Raw genomic sequence first — 23,143 nt, forward strand, 5'->3', positions numbered from 1 at the left:
GTTTTGATGTCTTCACTATTATTATCCAATGTAGAAAATAGTACAATTAAAGAAAAACCCTTGAATGAGTGGGTGTGTCAAAACTTTTGACTAGTATTGTATGTGACATTTTCCTCAGGTATGGTTCTTCATATCCATAACATTTTCATAAAGGGTAGCTGTAGTATGAGAACTAGTATCAGGCATTTTATCTGATGCAGATGTACAGTTGAAGTCGGAAGTTTACATACACTTTAGCCAAATACATTTAAACTCAAGTTTTTCACAATTTCTGACATTTAATCCAAGTAAAAATTCCCTGTCTTAAGTCAGTTAGGACCACCACTTTATTTTAAGAATGTGAAATGTCAGAATAATAGTAGAGAATGATGATTTATTTCAGCTTTTATTTCTTTCATCACATTCCCAGTGGGTCAGAAGATTACATACACTCAATTAGTATTTGGTAGCATTGCCTTTAAATTGTTTAACTTGGGTCAAACCTTTCGGGTAGACTTACACAAGCTTCCCACAATAAGTTGGGTGAATTTTGGCCCATTCCTCCTGGCAGAGCAGGTGTGACTGAGTCAGGTTTGTAGGCCTCCTTGCTCGCACATGCTTTTTCAGTTCTGCCCACAAATTTTCTATGGGATTGAGGTTTTGTGATGGCCACTCCCATTTTGCCACAACTTTGGAAGTATGCTTGGGGTCATTGTCCATTTGGAAGACCCATTTGTGACCAAGCTTTAACTTCCTGACTGATGTCTTGAGATGTTGCTTCAATATATCCACATAATTTTCCTGGCTCATGATGCCATCTATTTTGTGAAGTGCACCAGTCCCTCCTTCAGCAAAGCATCCCCACAACATGATGTTTCCACCACCATGCTTCACGGTTGAGATGGTGTTCTTCGGCTTGCAAGCCTCCCCCTTTTTCCTCCAAACATAACGATGGTCATTATGGACAAACAGTTTTATTTTTGTTTCATCAGACCAGAGGACATTTCTCCAAAAAATACGATCTTTGTCCCCATGTGCAGTTGCAAACCGTTGTCTGGATTTTTTTTATGGTGGTTTTTGAGCAGTGGCTTCTTCCTTGCTGAGTGGCCTTTCAGGTTATGTCGATATAGGACTTGTTTTACTGTGGATATAGATACTTTTGTACCGGTTTCCTCCAGTATCTTCACAAGGCCCTTTGCTGTTGTTCTGGGATTGATTTGCACTTTTTGCACCAAAGTACGTTAATCTCTAGGAGACAGAACGCGTCTCCTTCCTGAGCGGTATAACGGCTGCGTGGTCCTGTGGAGTTTATACACTATTGTTTGTATAGATGAACGTGGTACCTTCAGGCATTTGGAAATTGCTCCCAAGGATGAACCAGACTTGTGGTCTACAATTTTTTTCTGAGGTCTTGGCTGATTTCTTTTGATTTTCCCATGATGTCAAGCAAAGAGGCACTGAGTTTGAAGGTAGGCCTTGAAATACATCCACAGGTACACCTCCAATTGACTCAAATTATGTCAATTAGCCTATCAGAAGCTTCTAAAGCCATTACATAATTTTTGGAATTTCCCAAGCTGTTTAAAGGCACGGTCAGCTTAGTGTATGTAAACTTCTGACCCACTGGAATTGTGATACAGTTAATTATAAGTGAAATAATCTGTCTGTAAACAATTGTTGGAAAAATTACTTGTGTCATGCACAAAGTAGATGTCCTAACGGACTTGCCAAAACTATAGTTTGTTAACAAGAAATTTGTGGAGTGGTTGAAAACCAAGTTTTAATGACTCCAACCTAAGTGTATGTAAACTTCCGACTTCAACTGTAAGTGACCCAAACTTTTGAACGGTAGTGTATATTGCTCTTGTACATATCTTTCACATTAGATGTTTTATATAATATTTTTTACAAGTGTATTGACAAGTGACTAAATGATTCTAGCTGCATCAGAAATCAATAAAGTGTTTGTGATACTCTTAAAATGTTTTTGGATGTAACTACTGCAAAAAAAAAATATATGGCAGTTGGTGTATCATTTTAACTTTAATTTGTTGTCAAGTAAACATGTTTCAATGAAATAGTAGATTAGTCTGTCAATGTAGCAAATAAGTAGACATGTCTTGTATTGTCTTGCTTTGAAGACTGAGTTGAGTTTACACAGCCGTATGCAGGAAGAATTATGGAAATGTACTGTATGACATACGCAGAGTATACAAGACATTTCAGAACACCTGCTCTTTCCATGACGTAGACTGACCAGGTGAATCCAGGTGAAAGCTATGATCCCTTACTGATGTCACTTGTTAAATCCACTTCAATCAGTTTAGATGAAGGGGAGGAGACAGGTTAAAGAAGGGAGTTTTAATCCTTGAGACAATTGAAACATGGATCCCTGTCTTTGGCTTCCGGGGAACAGTGGACACATTGTTTTGCAATAAAGGTCTACAGTAGACTAAACAGCACTCTGGGGTAGCACCATGGTGTAGCCAGAAGACAGCTAGTTCCATTCTCCTGTGGGTACACTGACTTAAATACAAAACCTAGGAGGCTCATGGTTCTCACCCCCTTCCATAGAATTACACAGTAATTATGACGACTACCCGGAGGACGTCCTCCAACCTATCAGAGCAGCATGAACTGACATGTTGTCCACCCAATTAAAATATCACAGAATTGATCTAGTACTGAAAGCATACACTACAATTAGCTAGCATTGCAGTGTATAAAATGTGGTGAGTAGTTGACTCAAAGAGAAAAACAGTAGTTGAACAGTTTTGAACAAATTTCATTATACAAACATTTAGGAGAAGCAAGAGGGAGAGAGAGCTAGCTATATTTATGGTTGTATTTGTTTCATGTTCACTTAGTGAATGGAGCTAGCTAATTTAGCCTACTCACTCAACTCAAACAGAGAGGGGTGCTATGTTAGCTAGCTGGCTAAGGCTATCCAACACTGGAACTCTTCCAAGTCAAGGTAAGCTTTTGGTTTTGTTAATTTATTGCCTGCCGGTGTAACTGCAAAACTACTTGCTGTACACTGTACTGCATGATTGTCTTACTAACAATCAGAATGAGTTTTTCCCCACAAAAGGGCTTTATTACAGACAGAAATAATCCTCAGTTTCATCAGCTGTCCAGGTGGCTGGTCTCAGACGATCCCGTAGGTGAAGAAGCCGGATATGGAGGTCCTGGGTTAAAGTGGTTACACGTGGTCTGCGGTTGTGAGGCCGGATGAGACATCTATGGCATTGTGATGTGTGACAAAACTGCACATTTTAGAGTGGCCTTTTATTGTCCTCAGCACAAGGTGCACCTTGTGTAATGATCATGCTGTTTAATCAGCTTCTTGATATGCAACACATGTCAGGTGGATGGAGTATCTTAGCAAAGAGAAATTCTCACTAACAAACTTCTGTACAAAATTTTAAAGACATTTTAATGAAAATGTCTGGGATGTTTTATTTCAGCTCATGAAACATGGGATCGACATATGTTGCGCTTATATTGTTGTGTTTATATTTTTGTTCAGTATAGTTTGTTGAAAACATGTAATCTCAGCCCGTAGTTTTTGTTGCTAAACGTTTAGCAACAAAACCCACCTATCTGAGAATGTCGAATTATGTGAGGCTTATTTGATCAAATGCACGTTTTGTAATGTTTAGGCCGTTAACGTGACAATATGTAACTTTTTGGGCGACCTGCCAAATTCACATATAAATGTGATTCAACCAACGCATACTACAGTCACCAACGCTCTAGACAACATGAAAACATCCTAACCACCTATGCTAGGGCGAGTAAAATGGTCAGAGTGAGGTGTTCTTTCATTTGTATCTGGAAGTAACTAGCCAACTTTGGCCAGTTAGCTTGCTTGACTACCGTTGTTGTGAGGTCAGAACGCTCGGATCAACCCTACTCGTCGACCATACCTTCCAACGTGTGCTCTGAGCGCACTATGTGAGAGAATCTGCGAATCAGCATCCAAAACGTTTGTTTGTGACGCAGATCGGTGTATCAATCAGATCCTGCGTTGACACCAGGCAGGGTGGCTTGAGTCCGTTAGGTAACCGAGAAATTGGAGTCAATTTAATACTTTTAGCTAGTAATATAAATGGTTTGAGATTCATTACCTGTTACTTACACCAAATAAATATGGGGAACCGTGTGCCTCGTGAGGATTACGAATGGGTTTATACAGATCAGCCACACGCAGACAGGAGGAAAGACATTTTGGGTGAGTATTTTCCTTTCTCCTCATAGACCGCAATAGAAGCTAACGTTAGCTTGTCAGTTTGTATTGCTGGTCATGAATTATTTCGCTTGTTAGCTATAAGTGTTCCTCTTGTCTTTCATCAAAGCTGGCTGCTAACTAGCTAAAGTTGGCTAGCTAACTAACTATAATCCCCTTTCAGATATGCTATGTAACTAGTAGTTGCTCACTGCAGCCACGGATTAATATATAATTATCTAGCTAATGATAGATAGATAGATAGATAGCTAAATAATATATAACTATAATAATATATGCCATTTAACAGACACTTTTATCCAAAGCGACTTAGTCATGCGTGCATACATTTTTCATATGGGTGGCTGGCTAGTTTCCTTGTGAGGCAGGCAGGGAGAGGAGAGTTGGATAGCATCTGATCTAATTGCAACCATTGCTGTTGTTACCTACACTATTCGTCATCTAGCTAGTTAGCCAGACCAATTGTTATGTAAATCGATTCTACAGGAACCACTCTTTATACTTATATCGTCCATTATAAAGGTATGACTCAGTACATAGGCGGGAGGCGCTCCAGTACAGTAGATGGCCGTAATGCACCATAACATTGGATTAAACAAGCAGTTGTTTAATCTCATAATGATGCTCCAGTGCACAAATGCAGACACCTCACACAACCAACATCAGATCATATGTAATCATATATATGGTAATGGCTATAATGTAAAATACAGAATCCCACACCAACCACTGATAAATCAAATCACATTTTATTTGTCACATACACATGGACATGGTTAGCGGATGTTAATGCGAATGTAGCGAAATGCTTGTGCTTCTAGTTCGATAATGCAGTAATAACCAACGCGTAATCTAACCTAACAGTTTCACAACTACCTTATACACACACACAAGTGTAAAGGATGAAGAATATGTACATGCAAATATCAATGAGTGATGGTACAGGACGGCATAGGCAAGATGCAGTAGATGGTATCGAGTACAGTATATACATATGAGATGAGTAATGTTGTGTAGTGACCCGCACAGACAGCTGTGTGTTATGTGCTAGGCTAGGAGGTGGTTGTGTTGTACTGACCAGTACCCGGTGTTCGCGGGGTCCGACATGTCAATCAACCTGCTATCTGCCAATCACGGGAATGCCTGGAATGTTCTGATGCCGGGCATCCTGGTGGTTGGCGGAGTGGCGTGGAGGGGGGTTGGGCATTGGAAGTTAAGACCAGGTTCAGCCTTTGTTCTCTCTCGCTCTTACGTCTGGGCTTCACAAGAGAAGGTCACGATTGGCTTGTGGGTTATCTGTCATCTATTTGGCGTGTGCTACGGCCCAAACAGTAGCCTGTGTAAAGTTGGTTCAATAAACCATCAATTCGCAAACTCAAGCCTCTGTCTGGACAATTGTTCATTTATGATCTAGTCAGGTCATTACAGTATGTAAACATATAAAAGTGGCATTGTTTAAAGTGGCTAGTGACACATGTATTACATAAAGATTGCAAGATGCAGTAGATGGTATAGAGTACAGCATATACATATGAGATGAGTAATGTAGGGTTTGTAAACATTATATTAAGTGACATTGTTTAAAGTGGTTCTTGATACATTTTTTACATACATTTTCCATTATTAAAGTGGCTGGAGTTGAGTCAGTATGTTGGCAGCAGCCACTCAATGTTAGTGGTGGCTGTTTAACAGTCTGATGGCCTTGAGATAGAAGCTGTTTTTCAGTCTCTTGGTTCCTGCTTTGATGCACCTGTACTGACCTCGCCTTCTGGATGAGGTCAGTACAGCGGGGCGAACAGGCAGTGGCTCGGTTGGTTGTTGTCCTTGATTATCTTTATGGCCTTCCTGGGACATCGGGTGGTGTAGGTGTCCTGGAGGGCAGGTAGTTTGCCCCCGTTGATGTGTTGTGCAGACCTCACTACCCTCTGGAGAGCCTTACGGTTGTGGATGGAGCAGTTTCCGTACCAGGTGGTGATAAAAGTTTGTGAGTGCTTTTGGTGACGAGACAAATTTCTTCAGCTTCCTGAGGTTGAAGAGGTGCTGCTGCGCCTTCTTCACCACGCTGTCTGTGTGGGTGGACCAAGTCAGTTTGTCCGTGATGTGTACGCCGAGGAACATAAAACTTACTACCCTTTCCACTACTGTTCCGTCGATGTGGATAGGGGGGTGCTCACTCTTCTTTTTCCTGAAGTCTACGATCATCTCCTTTGTTTTGTTGACATTGAGTATGAGGTTATTTTCTTGACACCACACTCCGAGGGCCCTCACCCCCTCCCTGTAGGCTGTCTCGTCGTTGTTGGGAATCAAGCCTACCACTGTAGTGTCGTCTGCAAACTTGATGATTGAGTTGGAGGCGTGCATGGCCACGCAGTCATGGGTGAACAGGGAGTACAGGAGAGGGCTCAGAACACACCCTTGTGGGGCCCCAGTGTTGAGGATCAATGGGGTGGAGATGTTGTTACCTACCCTAACCACCTGGGGGTGGCCCGTCAGGAAGTTCAGTACCCAGTTGCACAAGGCGGGTTCGAGACCTAGAGTCTCGAGCTTGATGACGAGTTTGGAGGGTACTATGGTGTTAAATGCTGAGCTGTAGTCGATGAAAGGCATTCTCACATAGGTATTCCTCTTGTCCAGATGGGTTAGGGCAGTGTGGTTGCGATTGCGTCGTCTGTGGGCCTATTGGGGCGGTAAGCAAATTGGAGTGGGTCTAGGGTGTCAGGTAGGGTGGAGGTGATATGGTCCTTGACTCGTCTGTCAAAGCACTTCATGATGACGGAAGTGAGTGCTACAGGGCGTTTAGCTCAGTTACCTTCGCTTTCTTGGGAACAGGAACAATGGTGGCCCTCTTGAAGCGTGTGGGAACAGCAGACTGGAATAAGGCTTGATTGAATATGTCCGTAAACACATCAGCCAACTGCTCTGCGCAAGCTCTGAGGACGCGGCTGGGGATGCCGTCTGGGCCTACAGCCTTGCGAGGGTTAACACGTTTAAATGTTTTACTCACGTCGGCTGCAGTAAAGGTGAGTCCACGGGTTTGGTAACGGGCCGTGTCAGTGGCACTGTATTGTCCTCAAAGTGAGCAAAGAAGTTGTTTAGTCTGTCAGGGAGCAAGACATCCTGGTCCGCAACGGGGCTGGTTTTCTTTTTGTAATCCGTGATTGACTGTAGACCCTGCCACATACCTCTTGTGTCTGAGCCGTTGAATTGCGACTCTACTTTGTCTCTATACTGATGCTTAGCTTGTTTGATTGCCTTGTGGAGGGAATAGCTACACTGTTTGTATTCGGTCATGTTTCCGGGCACCTTGCCCTGGATAAAAGCAGTGGTTTGCGCTTTCAGTTTCACGCGAATGCTGTCATCAATCCACGGTTTCTGGTTTGGAAATGTTTTAATCGTTGCTGTGGGTACGACATCGCCGATGCACTTGCTAATAAACTCGCTCACCGAATCAACGTATTCGTCAATGTTTGACGCAATGCGGAACATATCCCAATCCACGTGATCGAAGCAATCTTGAAGCGTGGAATCAGATTGGTCGGACCAGCGTTGAACAGACCTGAGCGCGGGAGCTTCCTGTTTTAGTCTCTGTCTATAGGCAGGGAGCAACAAAATGGAGTCGTTGTCAGCTTTTCCGATAAACCCCACAAGAAGAGAGGGGTGGGGAACAACGTTAGCTAGCTATAGCTAGTACACACCGGGGTAGCGCGTCCTTCGCTCCCACTGGTCGGGCACTGGTTTCCCGCCTGTCAAGCACGGTTTTCTCCGGTACACAGTGGGTGGATGTCATAAGGTGAACGCACCAATTTGTAAGTCGCTCTGGATAAGAGCGTCTGCTAAATGACTTAAATGTAAATGTAAATGAGGCAGGGGCGAAGTACACTCTACCTCAGTGTGTACTAGCTAGCAAGGGGTGACCGGTAGACGGTGTCCTTGCAAGGGGTTTCATATTATGACAGTGATGAAAATATCCTTTAAAATTTGGGAGGATCTAATGACGCAACAACAAACATGGGTTGTTAATATGACTAGGATTGTATCTTTGGCTGCTGGATAATGAAAGAAAGTTGAGAAAACATGAGCGAGATACTGGTTTCAATGGCATATGAAGAAGTGTTTATAAAAGAATCCCTTTAATATTCCTATGGTTGGAACATGTCCAATAAAATGACAATGATGACAATTATGTTTATGGTTAAATGGTTTCAAAGGTGGGTGATGTTGCAGTGCGCAACAGGCAATGGCCCTTCTCTCCTATCTGAACGAACAGTGCCTCAAGTACAGTGCATTTGGAAAGTATTCAGACCCCTTGACTTTTTCCACATTTTGTTATGTTACAGCCTTATTCTAATATTGATTCAATAGTTTTTTCCCCCTCATAATGACAAAGGCGAAAACAGGGTTAGAAATGTTTGCAAAAATGTCAAACGGATACCTTATTACATAAATAACCAGGCCTTTATGAAACTCATGTAACAATTTTTTCAGCGGAAACACTGACGTGTGTAATATCCGAATTCAGCACAAGTTGAAAGTTTAGGATTGAAGAATGGTGATGAGGATGTTTTAAAAATAGTTACATCTGAAAAGTTAGTGACCACGAGATGGAAAGCACCATGCCAAAGTTTAACTGCTTCGTTCTTTAACTACGATTTTAGTTTTTTGAGTGACTCGTTAATTTCAGTCGTTCCTTTTGACCTGCTGGTGTCATGGAAATATTCCGTCAATAATATTTCTCAAATATTGGATCTTGTGAGTTCAAATAGACTTTATTACAAAGTAACAGAAGCTGAGCTGGTTCATGAAGCAACTCCCTTTCCAGCCTTGGCAAACACTTTTTATATAGGTTTCATCCTTACGTCACACACATAGTAACTCCTCTTTATGATAACGATTCATCCCTTCTGGCATTTCGCCACCATTATCTTTTTGCCTTGCACTAATTTTAGCTTGGTTTCCCATTAGGGCTTAGAAACATTAATCCATAGCAATGGTGCAAAAATAAAAAGACATGCCCACTCTCAAGACAGGTGCATGTCTAATGGTGCCTAATGACCTAGACACTCACAGAGTGCACTTATTTTACTCTTAAGATGTCACACGTGCTGGAAAATTCCCAATACTGGTCGCTATGAATCCTATATAACAGGATTGATACACACTTCTCCAGCTCAGCCAATAGTGTGCAACTGCGTTCCGCAATTCAGGGTGTTCCTTCATTTAGGCATTCAGTAGAGTTCGACATCTTCATGGTTGTGACACACTTTAAAAAAAATGTGGGACAAAAGGGAAATAAAATTTGAGTTTTCGCACCCACCTCCCGGAGTCCTCCTTGCTTGCTAGCAGGAGCGACACCGATATTCCGTGTCCTTCACTCTCACCTGCCGAACACCTGTCCTCACTGTCATTAACCTCTCTAGGGTATGTGGGATGCTAGCGTCCCATCTGGCCAACATCCAGTGAGATTGCAGGGCGCCAAATTCAAATACAGAAATACTCATTATAAAAATTCAGAAAACAAAACATATTTTACATAGGTTTCAAGATGAACTTCTTGTGAATCCAACCACGGTGTCATAATTAAAAAATGCTTTATGGCGAAAGCATACCGTACGATTATTTGAGAACATAGCCCAGTTGACAAGTTATTACAAACAGTAACCAGCCAAGCAGAAGCGTTACAAAACTCAGAAATCGAGATAAAATGAATCCCTTACCTTTGATGATCTTCATATGGTGGCACTCAGAAGACATTCATTTCCTCAAAAAATTTTCCTTTTGTTTGATAAAGTCTCTTTATATCCAAAAACCTCAGTTTTGTTTGTGCATTTTCTTCAGTAATCCACAGGCTCAAATGCAGTCAAAACAGGCAGACAAAAAATCCAAATTGTATCCGTAAAGTTCATAGAAACATGTCAAACGATGTTTATATTCAATCCTCGGGTTGTTTTTAGCCTAAATGATCGATAATATTTCAACCGGACAATAACGTCAATATAAAAGGTAAACAAGAAATGCACTCTCTCGGGATTGTGCATGAAAAAGCTCTGTGACACGTCAGGGTCCACTCATTCAGACTGCTCTTACTCCCTCATTTATAAGAATACAAGCCTGAAACAATTTCTAAAGACTGTTGACATCTAGTGGAAGGCATAGGAACAGCAAATTGAGTCCTAAGTCACTGGATACTGTAATGGCATTGAATAGAAAACTACAAAACCAACAAAAAAAACTACTTCCTGAATGGATTTTTCTCAGGTTTTTGCCTGCCAAATCAGTTCTGTTATACTCAGACACTATTTTAACAGTTTTGGAAACTTTAGAGTGTTATCTATCCAAATCTACCAGTTATATGCATATCATATCTTCTGGGCCCGAGTAGCAGGCAGTTTAATTTGGGCATGCTTTTCATCCAAAATTCCGAATGCTGCCCCCTACCCTAGAGATCAACAGAACTGCGGGGAAAACGGTTCCCGACAGGCAGGGCGAAAGACAATTATATACCGCTAGCACACCAGGCGGGAGGCTGCGACACTGTGCTAGCTTGCTAGATAGCAAGCACACGGTGTCGCTCCCGCCTCCAGTGTACCGGAGGAAACCGTGCCCAACAGGCGGGGCAGAGGAAACTGTCTACCGGTCCAATGCCAAGGATTGTTTTATAACGAACCCAAGATAGACCAGAGCCTGTCATTTCCAATGGGAGCAAATTAATCATAGTGCGTAGAGCAAGCAAGAGGTGTGCAGAGCCAAGCTCAAGCTAGTGAGGTCTGATTGGCACGTTCTAGCATTTATTTGCATATTTCTGTCAGGGCACACCTACTCTGAAGTGTGAATGTACAATTTGCCCTTGCACACCTAAAAAATACCAAACAATGGCCAGTCACGTAAACAATCAGGAACAGGGCATAAGAGACTGAATCAGCTAGAAACTCCAATGAAAAGAACATCAGGGTCCTTAATTTTTCAACTCCCAACGATTCATAGTCACTTCCCAACGTAACAGAATTTCACTATTTTCAATCATTCAACTTTGTAGAGATCAGCGATCTTCAACAGCTGTTCTTTAGTACATAATTCTAACAGTTCCTCTGATGGAAAGCGAATGAACTCCTCTACATAAGACACCATAGTCATAAGTAAATAATCTCGCTCAACCCCTCTGCTGAGCCATCAGACCACAACCAGAGAAATGACAATCACCCTGAGCACCACAGAAGAGATGAGATACAGAGCTTCCCCAAAACCTACAATAACTCAACCCTAGTCTTTGTGCGGATTTGCGGTGGGTATTTACACACTGTAGTCCGCTGGCAAGGAAATAAAACTTCCCAGCATGCTGGCAAATTCCACCAAGCCACGGATGTGCCCCCGAGACAACTGCTCAGTCCAGACACCACACCACGCTAAGCCTATCAGGGGGAAAAGGCTATAGCTCCGGGTAGCAAGTTCCACTACCCTACCCAAATCTCCCACCAAGGTACACAACCGATTTATTCACATCCTCAGACCAATGTCACAACAGAAAGTAGAAGAGTTTCCAGGCTGGGCAGGGCCTGGAAACTAACCATTAAACTCCAAATGCAGCACACAAACCAAACAACAAAGGCAACCAATACTGGGCCTATCAAACTCAAAACAAAAAAAAATATGCAAACCAAACACATACAGATAACATTACCTCCACGTTCTCCCAAACCAATACGTTCAAAGATCCCGGATGAGCTCCCACTTGTCACAAACCGGCTCAAAGCCCGTAACAAAAGGGAGACAACGTGGAGATAAGGAGTAACAAAACATATATTTATTAAATAAAGTAAACTAAGTACAATATACAATGGTGTGTGTGAGTGTTTTGCATGAATGTGATAAATGCAGGGTGTTGAAAGGTGCCAACGCAAACAACCAAAAGGCCACCAAAATACACAACAAAATCTGTAAAGGTGTCTGCATGGAGAGAGTCTCTTCCATGAATGGGGAAGTGGTGTATTTATCCTGGGACACACCGGGCCCAGGTGTTTCCCATGTAGCTGACGACCCTCCCAACTCCGCCCACCGGCATCCTAATAAGGAAACAAGAACAAAGAGAGAATACGGCAGACAGAGTGGGAGGGTCGTCACACAGTAAACATCGGCAAAAAAAGCATAATTAAATTGTTTCCAGCAGCACAGTTAGTCACCAACGCTTTGGTTAACACAAACTGCCTAACCAGCTCTGCTAGGGCGAGTAAAATGGTCAGAGTGGTCTCATTTGTGTCTGGAAGTAGCTAGCAAGCTAGCCAACGTTAGCTTGGGTGTTTAACTGCCTCGGCCCGAACGTCCAATGTGCGCTCCGGGAGCGAAAGCAAGTACCAGTCAAAAGTTTGGACACCTACTCATTCCAGGATTTTTCTATATTTGTACTTTTTTCTACATTGTAGAATAATAGTGAAGACATCACAACTATGAAATAACACACATGGAATCAGTTAAGGACTCATTCTTATTTACAAGGACATCCTACTCCTTCCTCCCCATTGGGGGATTGAACCCCGGTCTCCCGCGCGTCTGCAATATGGAAGACGATCAAATGATTCTCAAAGATACCATCTGGTGGTCAAACTAGCTATAACTTGCAGTAACAGGAAAAAATGGCTGAGAATTAAATGACGTGCCACAGAATGCTGCGGCAGCATGCACGGTGTGCCGCAGTATGACGCAACTTTTAAAGGAGGAACCACTGTAGCTAGTTTGATAGTTTGCGTCACTGTGTGCTAGCACTCGGTCTCACTCCCGCCTGCTGTGTACCGGAGTTCTGCTTAGGACTAGCCAGCTAAGCTAGCACACAGTGTCCTTCGCTCCTGCCTGCCGAACACCTGCCGTCGTTAACAAACCTGCAGGAAAAGTGAGCCCGACAGGCGGGGGCAAAAGGCACTATTTACCGGTGTACAACTAGCTAGCTACCATTGTCACTGTGGGGCTTATTGGCGGCTGGCATCCACCGTTATTGTGCATTAATGCCACCTACTGTACTTGAGCTCACCCGCCTGGAAGTATAAGGAGGGGTTCCTGCAGATAAAGGGAATGCCCACATGCATGAACGCCCAAATTGCGGGTCGCAATTGCACACTTCTCGGCTCAGCGGCTCCAATGAGACATGCTCCGACCAACAACTGTCTGTTATATCAAAGGAAAGTAGATCACGCTGCAGGCAGCATGGAGGAGAACAATATGTTGAGAACTGATAATTCATTGTAAGAATGAATGCTATAAGAATGAATGCTATAAATTGAATGTTATAATGGACACATGGGGGGGATACAGTTCACAAACGATATTGTGCTTATCACCCTCACGGCAGTCGAGCAATGCATTTCGCCAAGAGTTGTGCAAGATCTAGTCCGATTGCGGCCACACCTAGACCTCATTTCAAATGTATCAAGAAATAATCTTATTTGTATGCCTAGCAAACAACACGTTTACAAGCATCAGTCACAAAATGACAGCTCCAGATTTTTAACAAGCGCATTTGAGAAAAAAGCACTGTCTTTGCACCAATGTGTACCTAACCATTACCATCAAAATCATTACCACTAGGCCTAGTGGTTAGAGCGTTGAACTAGTAACTGGAAGGTTGCAAGTTCAAATCCCCGAGCTGACAAGGTACAAATCTGTCGTTCTGCCCCTGAACAGGCAGTTAACCCACTGTTCCTAGGCCGTCATTGAAAATAAGAATGTGTTCTTAACTGACTTGCCTAGTTAAATAAAGGTTTAAAAAAAAAAAAAAAAAAAAATACCTATCCATAAACATCAATGCCTTTCTTAAAATCAATACACAGAAGTATATCTTTTTAAACCTGCATATTTAAATAAAAGAAATTCATGTTAGCAGGCAATATTAAACTAGGGAAATTGTGTCACTTGCGTTCATTGCACGCAGAGTCAGCGTATATGCAACAGTTTGGCTAGCCTGGCTCGTTGCAAACTAATTTACCCGAATTTTACGTAATTATGACATAACATTGAAGGTTGTGCAATGTAATTTAGATTTATGGAGAACACCCGTTAGATAAAATACAGAACACTTCCCCCACCCTGTGAAGTTCATCATAACTTGTTTCAGCTGTAGCCTAATCAACTGCATCCGGAATAAACTGCATGTGGAACGACCACACAACATATCATCATGTGACTCTGAAGTTTACTTCAATATGATGGTTATTATATAAATATTTGCGCATAAGCATTTACACCACTAATTCTCGCTAACCTATTCACCTGACACTTCTTGGGAATTCACAATTCCTCTGGGGAGAGAGAATCTGCGAGAAATCTGAGTAGTCTCCAAGACAAAACAGAGCCATATTTGCAAAATATTTACCATAGGGCTATTTCTGACAGTTCCCGGGAAACCGAGTTTCGTTTTCACTTCTGGAGTAATGATTATGAAGTCTGCTTTACCTGTTCACCTGATAAGATCTGGGAATTCACAATTCCTCCGGGGAGAGAGAATGTATGAGAAATCTGAGGAATCTCCAAGACAAAACAGAGCCACCTTTACAAAATATTTACCTTAGGGCTATTTCTGCCAGTGCTGGGAAACAGTTTCATTTTCACTTCTAGGAAATCATACTGTGCTTTTATTCATATTTCAAGAGTGCTTAGGTTTGTATTGTTGTATTACTTACTGAGAAGGCGAAGCCATAAGGATTGCAGTTAATATAGGGGACAACAACACTGATAAACCCTAAAATACATCACCAGACTGCAATACTAGCCAGTCTCAACAGTAGTAACTAGCAGTGTCCCTCTGTGCCTCCTGGTGCTGCTGTACAGTCATGGCCAAAAGTTTTGAGAATGACACAAATATTAATTTTCACAGTCTGCTGCCTCAGTTTGGATGATGGCAATTTGCATATACTCTAGAATGTTATGAAGAGTGATCAGATGAATTGCAAAGTCCCTCTTTGCCATGCAAATTAACTGAATCCCCCAAAAACATTTCCACTGCATTTCAGCCCTGCCACAAAAGGACCAGCTAACATCATGTCAGTGATTCTCTCGTTAACACAGGTGTGAGTGTTGACAAGGACAAGGTTGGAGATCGCTCTGTCATGCTGATGGAGTTCGAATAACAGACTGGAAGCTTCAAAAGGAGGGTGGTGCTTTGAATCATTGTTCTTCCTCTGTCAACCATGGTTACCTGGAAGGAAGGAAATGCGTGCCGTCATCATTGCTTTGCACAAAAAGGGCTTCACAGGCAAGGATATTGCTGCCAGTAAGATTGCACCTAAATCAACCATTTATCGGATCATCAAGAACTTCAAGGAGAGCGGTTCAATTGTTGTGAAGAAGGCTTCAGGGCGCCCAAGAAAGTCCAGCAAGCGCCAGGACCGTCTCCTAAAGTTGATTCAGCTGCGGGATCTGGGCACCACCAGTACAGAGCTTGCTCAGGAATGGCAGCAGGCAGGTGTGAGTGCATCTGCACACACAGTGAGGCAAAGACTTTTGTAGGATGGCCTGGTGTCAAGAAGGGCAGCAAAGAAGCCACTTCTCTCCAGGAGAAACATCAGGGACAGACTGATATTCCACAAAAAGTACAGGGATTGGACTGCTGAGGACTGGGGTAAAGTCATTTTCTCTGATGAATCCCCTTTCCGATTGTTTGGGGCATCCGGAAAAAAGCTTGTCCAGAGAAGACAAGGTGAGCGCTACCATCAGTTCTGTGTCATGCCAACAGTAAAGCATCCCGAGACCATTCATGTGTGGGGTTGCTTCTCAGCCAAGGGAGTGGGCTCACTCACAATTTTGCCTAACACAGCCATGAATAAAGAATGGTACCAACATATCCTCAGAGAGCAACTTCTCCCAACCATCCAGGAACAGTTTGGTGACGAACAAGGCCTTTTCCAGCATGATGGAGCACCTTGCCATAAGGCAAAAGTGATAACTAAGTGGCTCGGGGAACAAAACATCGATATTTTGGGTCCATGGCCAGGAAACTCCCCAGACCTTAATCCCATTGAGAACTTGTGATCATTCCTCAAGAGGTGGGTGGACAAACAAAAACCCACAAATTCTGACAAACTCCAAGCATTGATTATGCAAGAAGGGGCTGCCATCAGTCAGGATGTGGCCCAGAAGTTAATTGACAGCATGCCAGGGCGGATTACAGAGGTCTTGAAAAAGAAGGGTCAACACTTTGCATCAACTTCATGTAATTGTCAATAAAAGCCTTTGACACTTATGAAATGCTTGTAATTATACTTCAGTATTCCATAGTAACATCTGACAAAACTATCTAAAGACACTGAAGCAGCGAACTTTGTGGAAATTAATATTTGTGTAATTCTCAAAACATTTGGTTACGACTGTACTCTCATAGCTTACAAGTTATTCAGACAGGATAAGATTCCTTTGTCACTAGCCAGGTTTCCATCCAAACTTTTAATGCGAGGGATGTACATGTCGGATAGAAAAATGTCACGACAGGCCTGATGGAAACAGCACATTTGTCGGTAAACTTCACAAATGTCGACAAAACAAAATATGCTACAAAAGGTGGGCTCTTTGTCTGTAAAATTAATTAAGCCGACTTTATAATAATTACTCCAGACATCACTCCAAAATCTAACTATTGATTTGATCACTCCACAAAGTGACAAGTTGTGCAATTGGATGAGAGTGCTGGACTATTGTCAGCTATAGCCACCTTCCACCTGATTTATTTTTTTCCCTCTCTGTCAGCCTTTATCATCCTTATATATCAGTAGCATTGATGAAACTAACCAAAGTGTGTAATGCTGTGATAGGACAGAAAGCCAACAACTTCAATTGTTGAGTATGATTTGGTTATAACAGTGCCTTGATAAACCACCCACTCCCATGGTTAGAAAGGTGAATGGTCATTAGTCAAGAAGCAGTCAGTGAGTCGCAGGCTAAACAGTCTGTCCACATGAGTCCTGTCTGTCGCCACATCCATTACAAGTAACACAGTAAACTCAAGGTCAACATGGCCTGGTTTTCACTTTCTAGCTTATAGCCTAGTTTAATAAATCCCAGTGATTTTAATATAGGCCTACACACACACAATAATCAAAACTTCTGCCCACTGCAGGTGCTACTAACACTTAAACAAATGTTTTAAAGTAGACCACTACAAGCTGGTAATGTTGTATGGGACCCAGCAATTGTGAGTGGATCAGGCTATATCACCATGTGCATTGTTACAATTGACTGTTCCACCTACCTGATAAAGGTTTCCCTATTCCTTTGTACACCCCCATGTTTGTGTGTCCAAAATGTGTTTTTTTATTTTATTATTTCTCCCCAATTTTGATCTTGTCTCATTGCTGTACCTCCCCAATGGCCTTGTAGGCAAAGGGTGAGTCATGTATCATCCGAAACATGACCCGCCAACACCCACTCGCTTAACCTGTAAGCCAGCCGCACCAACGTGTCGGCGGAAACACCATTCAACTGACGACCGAGGTCAGCCTGCAGGCGCCCAGCCCACCACAAGGAGTCGCCAGAGCGCGATGAGCCAAGTAAAGCCCCCCGGCCAAACCCTTCCCTAACCCAGATGACGCTGGGCCAATTGTGCGCCGCCCTATGGGACTCCCGATCAAGGCAGGTTGTGATACAGCCTGGGATCAAACCCGAGTCTGTAGTGATGCCTCTAGCACTTCGATGCAGTGCCTTAGACCGCTGCGCCACTCGGGAGGCCCCGTCCAAAACTTTTCTAACTGGTTTGGAAGAGAGGGTGGTAAAGTTCCACATTTCACCCATTCTCCATCGGCTGAGAAATCAAGGTGGTCATAAGGATGACAGTTTTTTTTTTTTTTTTTTTTTGTGTTGCTTACCTTAACCCATATTGGTGAAATTCTAGTTAGGTGGTAGGCCTGCATCAACCTTCCACCCATGTCCCAGACTTGACCTCCTGTATGGTTTGTTCTCATGAATATGGCATGTTTTTCGGGCCTATGTCATTTGAAGGCAAATTAGCCCGCTTAATGTAGTTGGCAATAATTACTCTAGGCCTACAGTGACTTACAAGACTTTGATACTGGCAGAGAGGCATTTCATTATTTTGATACTGTGTGATAACTTTGATCATGCTGTAGGCCAAACCATCTTCTTTGATTTTGTCACTCATTGGCTGGGCCCTAGTGGACCTAGGCCTAACCTGAAACCACCCTTTGTGCACATTAGGTTACTTTTTAGTCAGGAGAGATTTAAGATAACTTCTCAAGGTGACATGACATTGTCACAAAATGTAAATTGTGACTTGCAGACTGATTTATTTGCAAATGGAGGGTGGATTTGGTAATCTTATTTGCATTGCCCTTATTCTTTAAAAGTACATGAATCATTATGGTCTCTCGTTCTGCTGTGGCTGCCAGTCAAATAAGATACCAGTATAATTTAGTGCTGTTTTGAATGGCAATTGCCAGACCATTCCTGCAGGCACTTTTTTATCAATGGTGTTTGTGGTTGACAGTTTGGTACCTCTGGGCCTGTTCTGACTGAGCTTTTATAAGGGACCATTTGACAAAGTAGCAATGATGCAAAACTCTAGGGCTTGAGGGCTTGCAAACAGTTACAAATTGTAGGAAATGGCTGATAGTCTTTATATTGTGATTGTAACAATTTAAAGTTATGAATTAGAATGACATGACGTAAGGAGTTGTGTATCAGTGTTTTTTTGATTAGTGCTTTGCCAAATAAGTAGGCAACGTTTAAAAAATAAATTAACCAAAATGGTATTCTTTCTCTTCTCTAACAGCAAAGTACCCAGAAATAAAGACCCTAATGGGGCCTGATCCCAGGCTGAAGTGGATTGTTTGCATGATGGTACTCATCCAGTTTTTAGCATTCTATCTGGTCAAAGACCTAGACTGGAAATGGGTCTTGTTCTGGACTTATGCCTTTGGCAGCTGTATCAACCACTCCATGACCCTGGCCATCCATGAGATCTCCCACAACACAGCGTTTGGCAACAGCAGGGCCATGTGGAACCGCTGGTTCGCCATGTTTGCCAACCTGCCCATCGGGCTGCCGTATTCTGCCTCCTTTAAGCGCTACCACCTGGACCACCACCGCTACCTGGGAGGAGATGGCGTGGACGTGGACATCCCCACTGAATTTGAGGGCTGGTTCTTCTGCACACGCTTCCGTAAGTTTGTCTGGATCATCCTCCAGCCTCTGTTCTACGCCATCCGCCCTCTCTGCATCAACCCCAAGCCCATCACCAGGCTGGAGATGGCCAACGTGGCCGTGCAGCTGTCCTTCAATGTGGCCCTCTACTGGCTGTGTGGAGCCAAGCCTGTGGTCTACATGATGGCAGGTTCCTTGCTGGGAATGGGCCTGCACCCCATCTCTGGACACTTCATCGCTGAGCACTACATGTTCCTCAAGGGCCATGAGACCTACTCCTACTATGGCTCCCTCAACCTGCTCACCTTCAACGTGGGCTACCACAACGAGCACCACGACTTCCCCAGCATCCCAGGACGTAGGCTACCTCTGGTACGGTATAGCTGTTGAAAACATTGGGGCTTTATGGAGAGGAAAGACATGTTATCCAACCAATTTTAGCATTCTAACTGTTAAATAAACAATAGGCAATTGGTATTTGGGGGCAGGGGCAGTAGTTGTAATAGTCTTAGTGACAGTTCCATAGCTCCTTTAATGTAACGAAGTGCTTAGTAATGAACTTTTATTTGTATACAGCTTACATTTGCAGCCAGAAGTGCATGGTGTAACAGGTTAAGTAATAAAGAAAAGGGTAATAAAAATAAGGACATCTGTAAAACAACCATATTCCTCCAAATATGTTTAGGCAGACTGTTCCAACGTCTAGGCTCAGCAGAAAAGCATTTGACTTTAACCTCTAGCTCTATGTTTGGAGATGTAAATGATTTAAAAGATGACCATTGTACAAAGAACGTCTAGCCTATATGTTGGTTTGTGGGGAAAACTGTTGCACTGAGTATTCTTCTGATTCAGGACGCTGCAATTTTGCTTTGATTGGAACTTAGAGAAACACTTGACGATGCAATATGCATCAATCGCCCCACCATTTCCTTGTTGCAAAAAATTTGAATAGTTTTCCTAATTTCAGTTTGTGACAAAACAAGCAGTCATTGTGTAGAGAATCGCAGTACCATCTAAATCACTGAAATATATTTTATATAACCAAAATTATTGTATTTTCAGCTGTTTAAAGCAGCTGTACAAAACCGAAAGTAAAAGATGCAAAAACTACACTTAAGAATGGGCAGCATAGAAATAGCACAGACAGATCAAATTTACCTAATTAGACTTGCTTTCATTGAGAATTGACAGCTCTAGAACTCAATTTATGTGGATTTTGTCTAGTCGACCCAAAAAGGTACATATTGCAGCTTTATGCTGAAGACACTGTTTGTTTTCTCCCTTCACCTAGGTGAAGAAAATCGCATCGGAGTACTACGATGACCTGCCCCAGTACACATCATGGGTGAAGGTCCTGTATGACTTCATTATGGATGACCGGCTCAGCCCCTACTCTCGTGTGAAGAGGAGGCTAAAGGGAGATGTCAAGCTGGAGTAAATCCTTCCCCTCCCTCTCTCTTACTCTTAACAAAAAAACTGAAGTATATTGACACTAGCCCCAATTAACCACCAAGACTTAACAGCTTTTGCATATTAATAGACATTTGAACAGAATGTGTAGTGTTTGTGGACAGTATGTGTGACATGTATGTGTTAATGTTTTCCTCCTCCGGAACAACTGAAAGGGGTGATGGAACATGGTTATATAGTCTTCTCTAGCAGAATTACAACCATTACTGCTTGCATTCCAATTAGTCCTTATTACACAAGATTGTCATTTCTCCTATTTGTTTTTCCTGAAAAGCCCATTTATTGCAGTTGTGGTCATTTTAGAAACCTGTAATAGGGATGACGGCAAGTCTGAATATTTTTCTATTCAAATTTTTCTATTTTATTTATATGAAGAATTTAACTCTAGATTACTTAGGAGTTCAGCATCAGTTGCTGAATGTGTTGAATATTTGAGATCCTGTTTGTATAGTTTATTTCATGATCAGTTTTATTTAATCTCTTTGAAAGAGGTGTAGCAATATACAACCATATCTTATTGTGAAAGTTTTATTTGAAAGGGTGGAGGATACTCTTGCACCAGTTAGGAGATCAGGCCACCTAAACAGTTTTTTGCTGCTTTGGGGGGGTGAGAAGCCTAGCTTATCACTTCTCTTACGTGTCTACTGAGGCGAGTTGCAAATTCCATGCTAGAAATGTTCTCATTTCACTCGTAAAATATTGAGTTCTGTCCTTTCTTGTAGACTACTACACTTACCATATCACAGTGTGTGTAGAATGAACATATTGGCTAAAGTTGAGCTTATTTTAGCTCTTTTTAGATTGGAGTGACATTTTGTATTGTGCTTGCCAACACCTCTGTTCAATAGCTGATTGTCTGAATCGGTTATTGCTCCAATTTTACATTTAATTTGACACAATGGGGAGAAAGAATGGCATTAGATCAAACATTCACTTGTTTTGTTTAATTTATATTTGCCCTTTTATGGAAAGACAATGTGGCCTTAAATGTGTAAATGACTGTAATGCAGATGCTGCGTTCATATCTTGTCAGATGGTGGAAATACAAAAGGACTAGCCTATAGCTTATGTATGCTCTAAACACCAACTTGTCAGGACTAAAAACTCTAAATGCACATCGAAAATCTACTGAATGTTATAGCACATTTTGTTTTTAGACAATGAGTCTTTCAACAATCACTATTCTGACAGTCTCTTATGAAAACCCAATCAAAGGCCAAATGAATTGAAACCAAATCTAGATAAGAGTAACTCTTAAGTCTGTCCTTTGTTCCATGTACAGTATGATTGTTGTTACAATTCCACTAGATTCTGAGTCTTGATTATTTCCAATTGTGTCCTTAACATTTGCAATGACGTAAGTAGCCTAATTTGAGAAAGACAAAATAGCTTATTTTAAGATGATGATTGACCTCAAGAACTGGGCCACAGCCTTAGTCATTGAGTTTGAAAGCCTCTCAAATATGTCACTTTAAAGTAGCTACCACTGAGGGAGAGAAAGCCAATTGGTGTATCACATAGCCAAACCATGATGTGGATAGATATTGTCCAAAGTGGATTGGAAACTTGCTGACATTGGTGCTGAATCACAAATTGACCCTTATACTCTCCATGTAGACCTGGAATGGTAATAGTTCCATCTTCCCCTCTGATAGGCGTGGAGGGAGATTAGGTCTATTCGATATGGCCACACTTATCCATTCTATTACAGATGTACCTAGGGTTGATTTGCGATTCAGGGGGCCTCTGACACAAGGTTGGTTACATCTACATCAGTATTAAACAAACTGAACTCATGCTAAGGGTGAAAGAATGTTTATATTCTCAACTCAAACATTTTAATTTGGACTATTCTGCAGCAAGAGTCATGATTGCATAACTGCATCCAATATGATTTTATTAAACTAATTGACCTTGTTTTGTCTCATCCTTTTTGATGGTTAACTATAAGGTCCTGTCATAAAATGGAATAGCAGGTCAGATCTATTGGGTATAGGCTAGAGCTGTACTGGTAATTGCATTAAGGCTGGGGTTGGGTAGGTTACTTTTATGTAATCCTTTAGTTACCTGTCACGTGTAATCATTAATGTAACAGATTACCCAAACTAATAATCTGATTACATTCAGTTACTTTGACTACTTTAAGGCATTAGAAGAAAAAAAGTCCTCACCAGGGTCTTGGCCTGACTGCAGTTCGGTGTCATAACTGAGACACGGATGAATCCCAGTTTCAACTGTACGGGCAGATGGCGGACCACATGTATGGCATTGTGTGGACAAGTGGTTTGATGTTGTGAACAGAGTGCCCCATGATAG

The 23,143-nt window shown here is 42.1% G+C and overlaps 1 protein-coding gene across 1 annotated transcript; it reads left to right on the forward strand.

Moving 5' to 3' along the window:
* The first annotated feature begins 3,725 nt into the window (after window positions 1-3,725).
* LOC115135148 (sphingolipid delta(4)-desaturase DES1-like) lies at window positions 3,726-22,744 on the forward strand. The gene is made up of 3 exons (XM_029669501.2): window positions 3,726-4,213; window positions 18,987-19,729; window positions 20,649-22,744. The coding sequence occupies exons 1-3, from the start codon at window positions 4,132-4,134 to the stop codon at window positions 20,793-20,795; spliced, it is 972 nt and encodes a 323-aa protein (XP_029525361.2). The 5' UTR covers window positions 3,726-4,131; the 3' UTR covers window positions 20,796-22,744.
* Window positions 22,745-23,143: the final 399 nt, after the last annotated feature.

Source organism: Oncorhynchus nerka, linkage group LG10 (assembly GCF_034236695.1).
Source record: "Oncorhynchus nerka isolate Pitt River linkage group LG10, Oner_Uvic_2.0, whole genome shotgun sequence".
NCBI lineage: Eukaryota > Metazoa > Chordata > Actinopteri > Salmoniformes > Salmonidae > Oncorhynchus > Oncorhynchus nerka.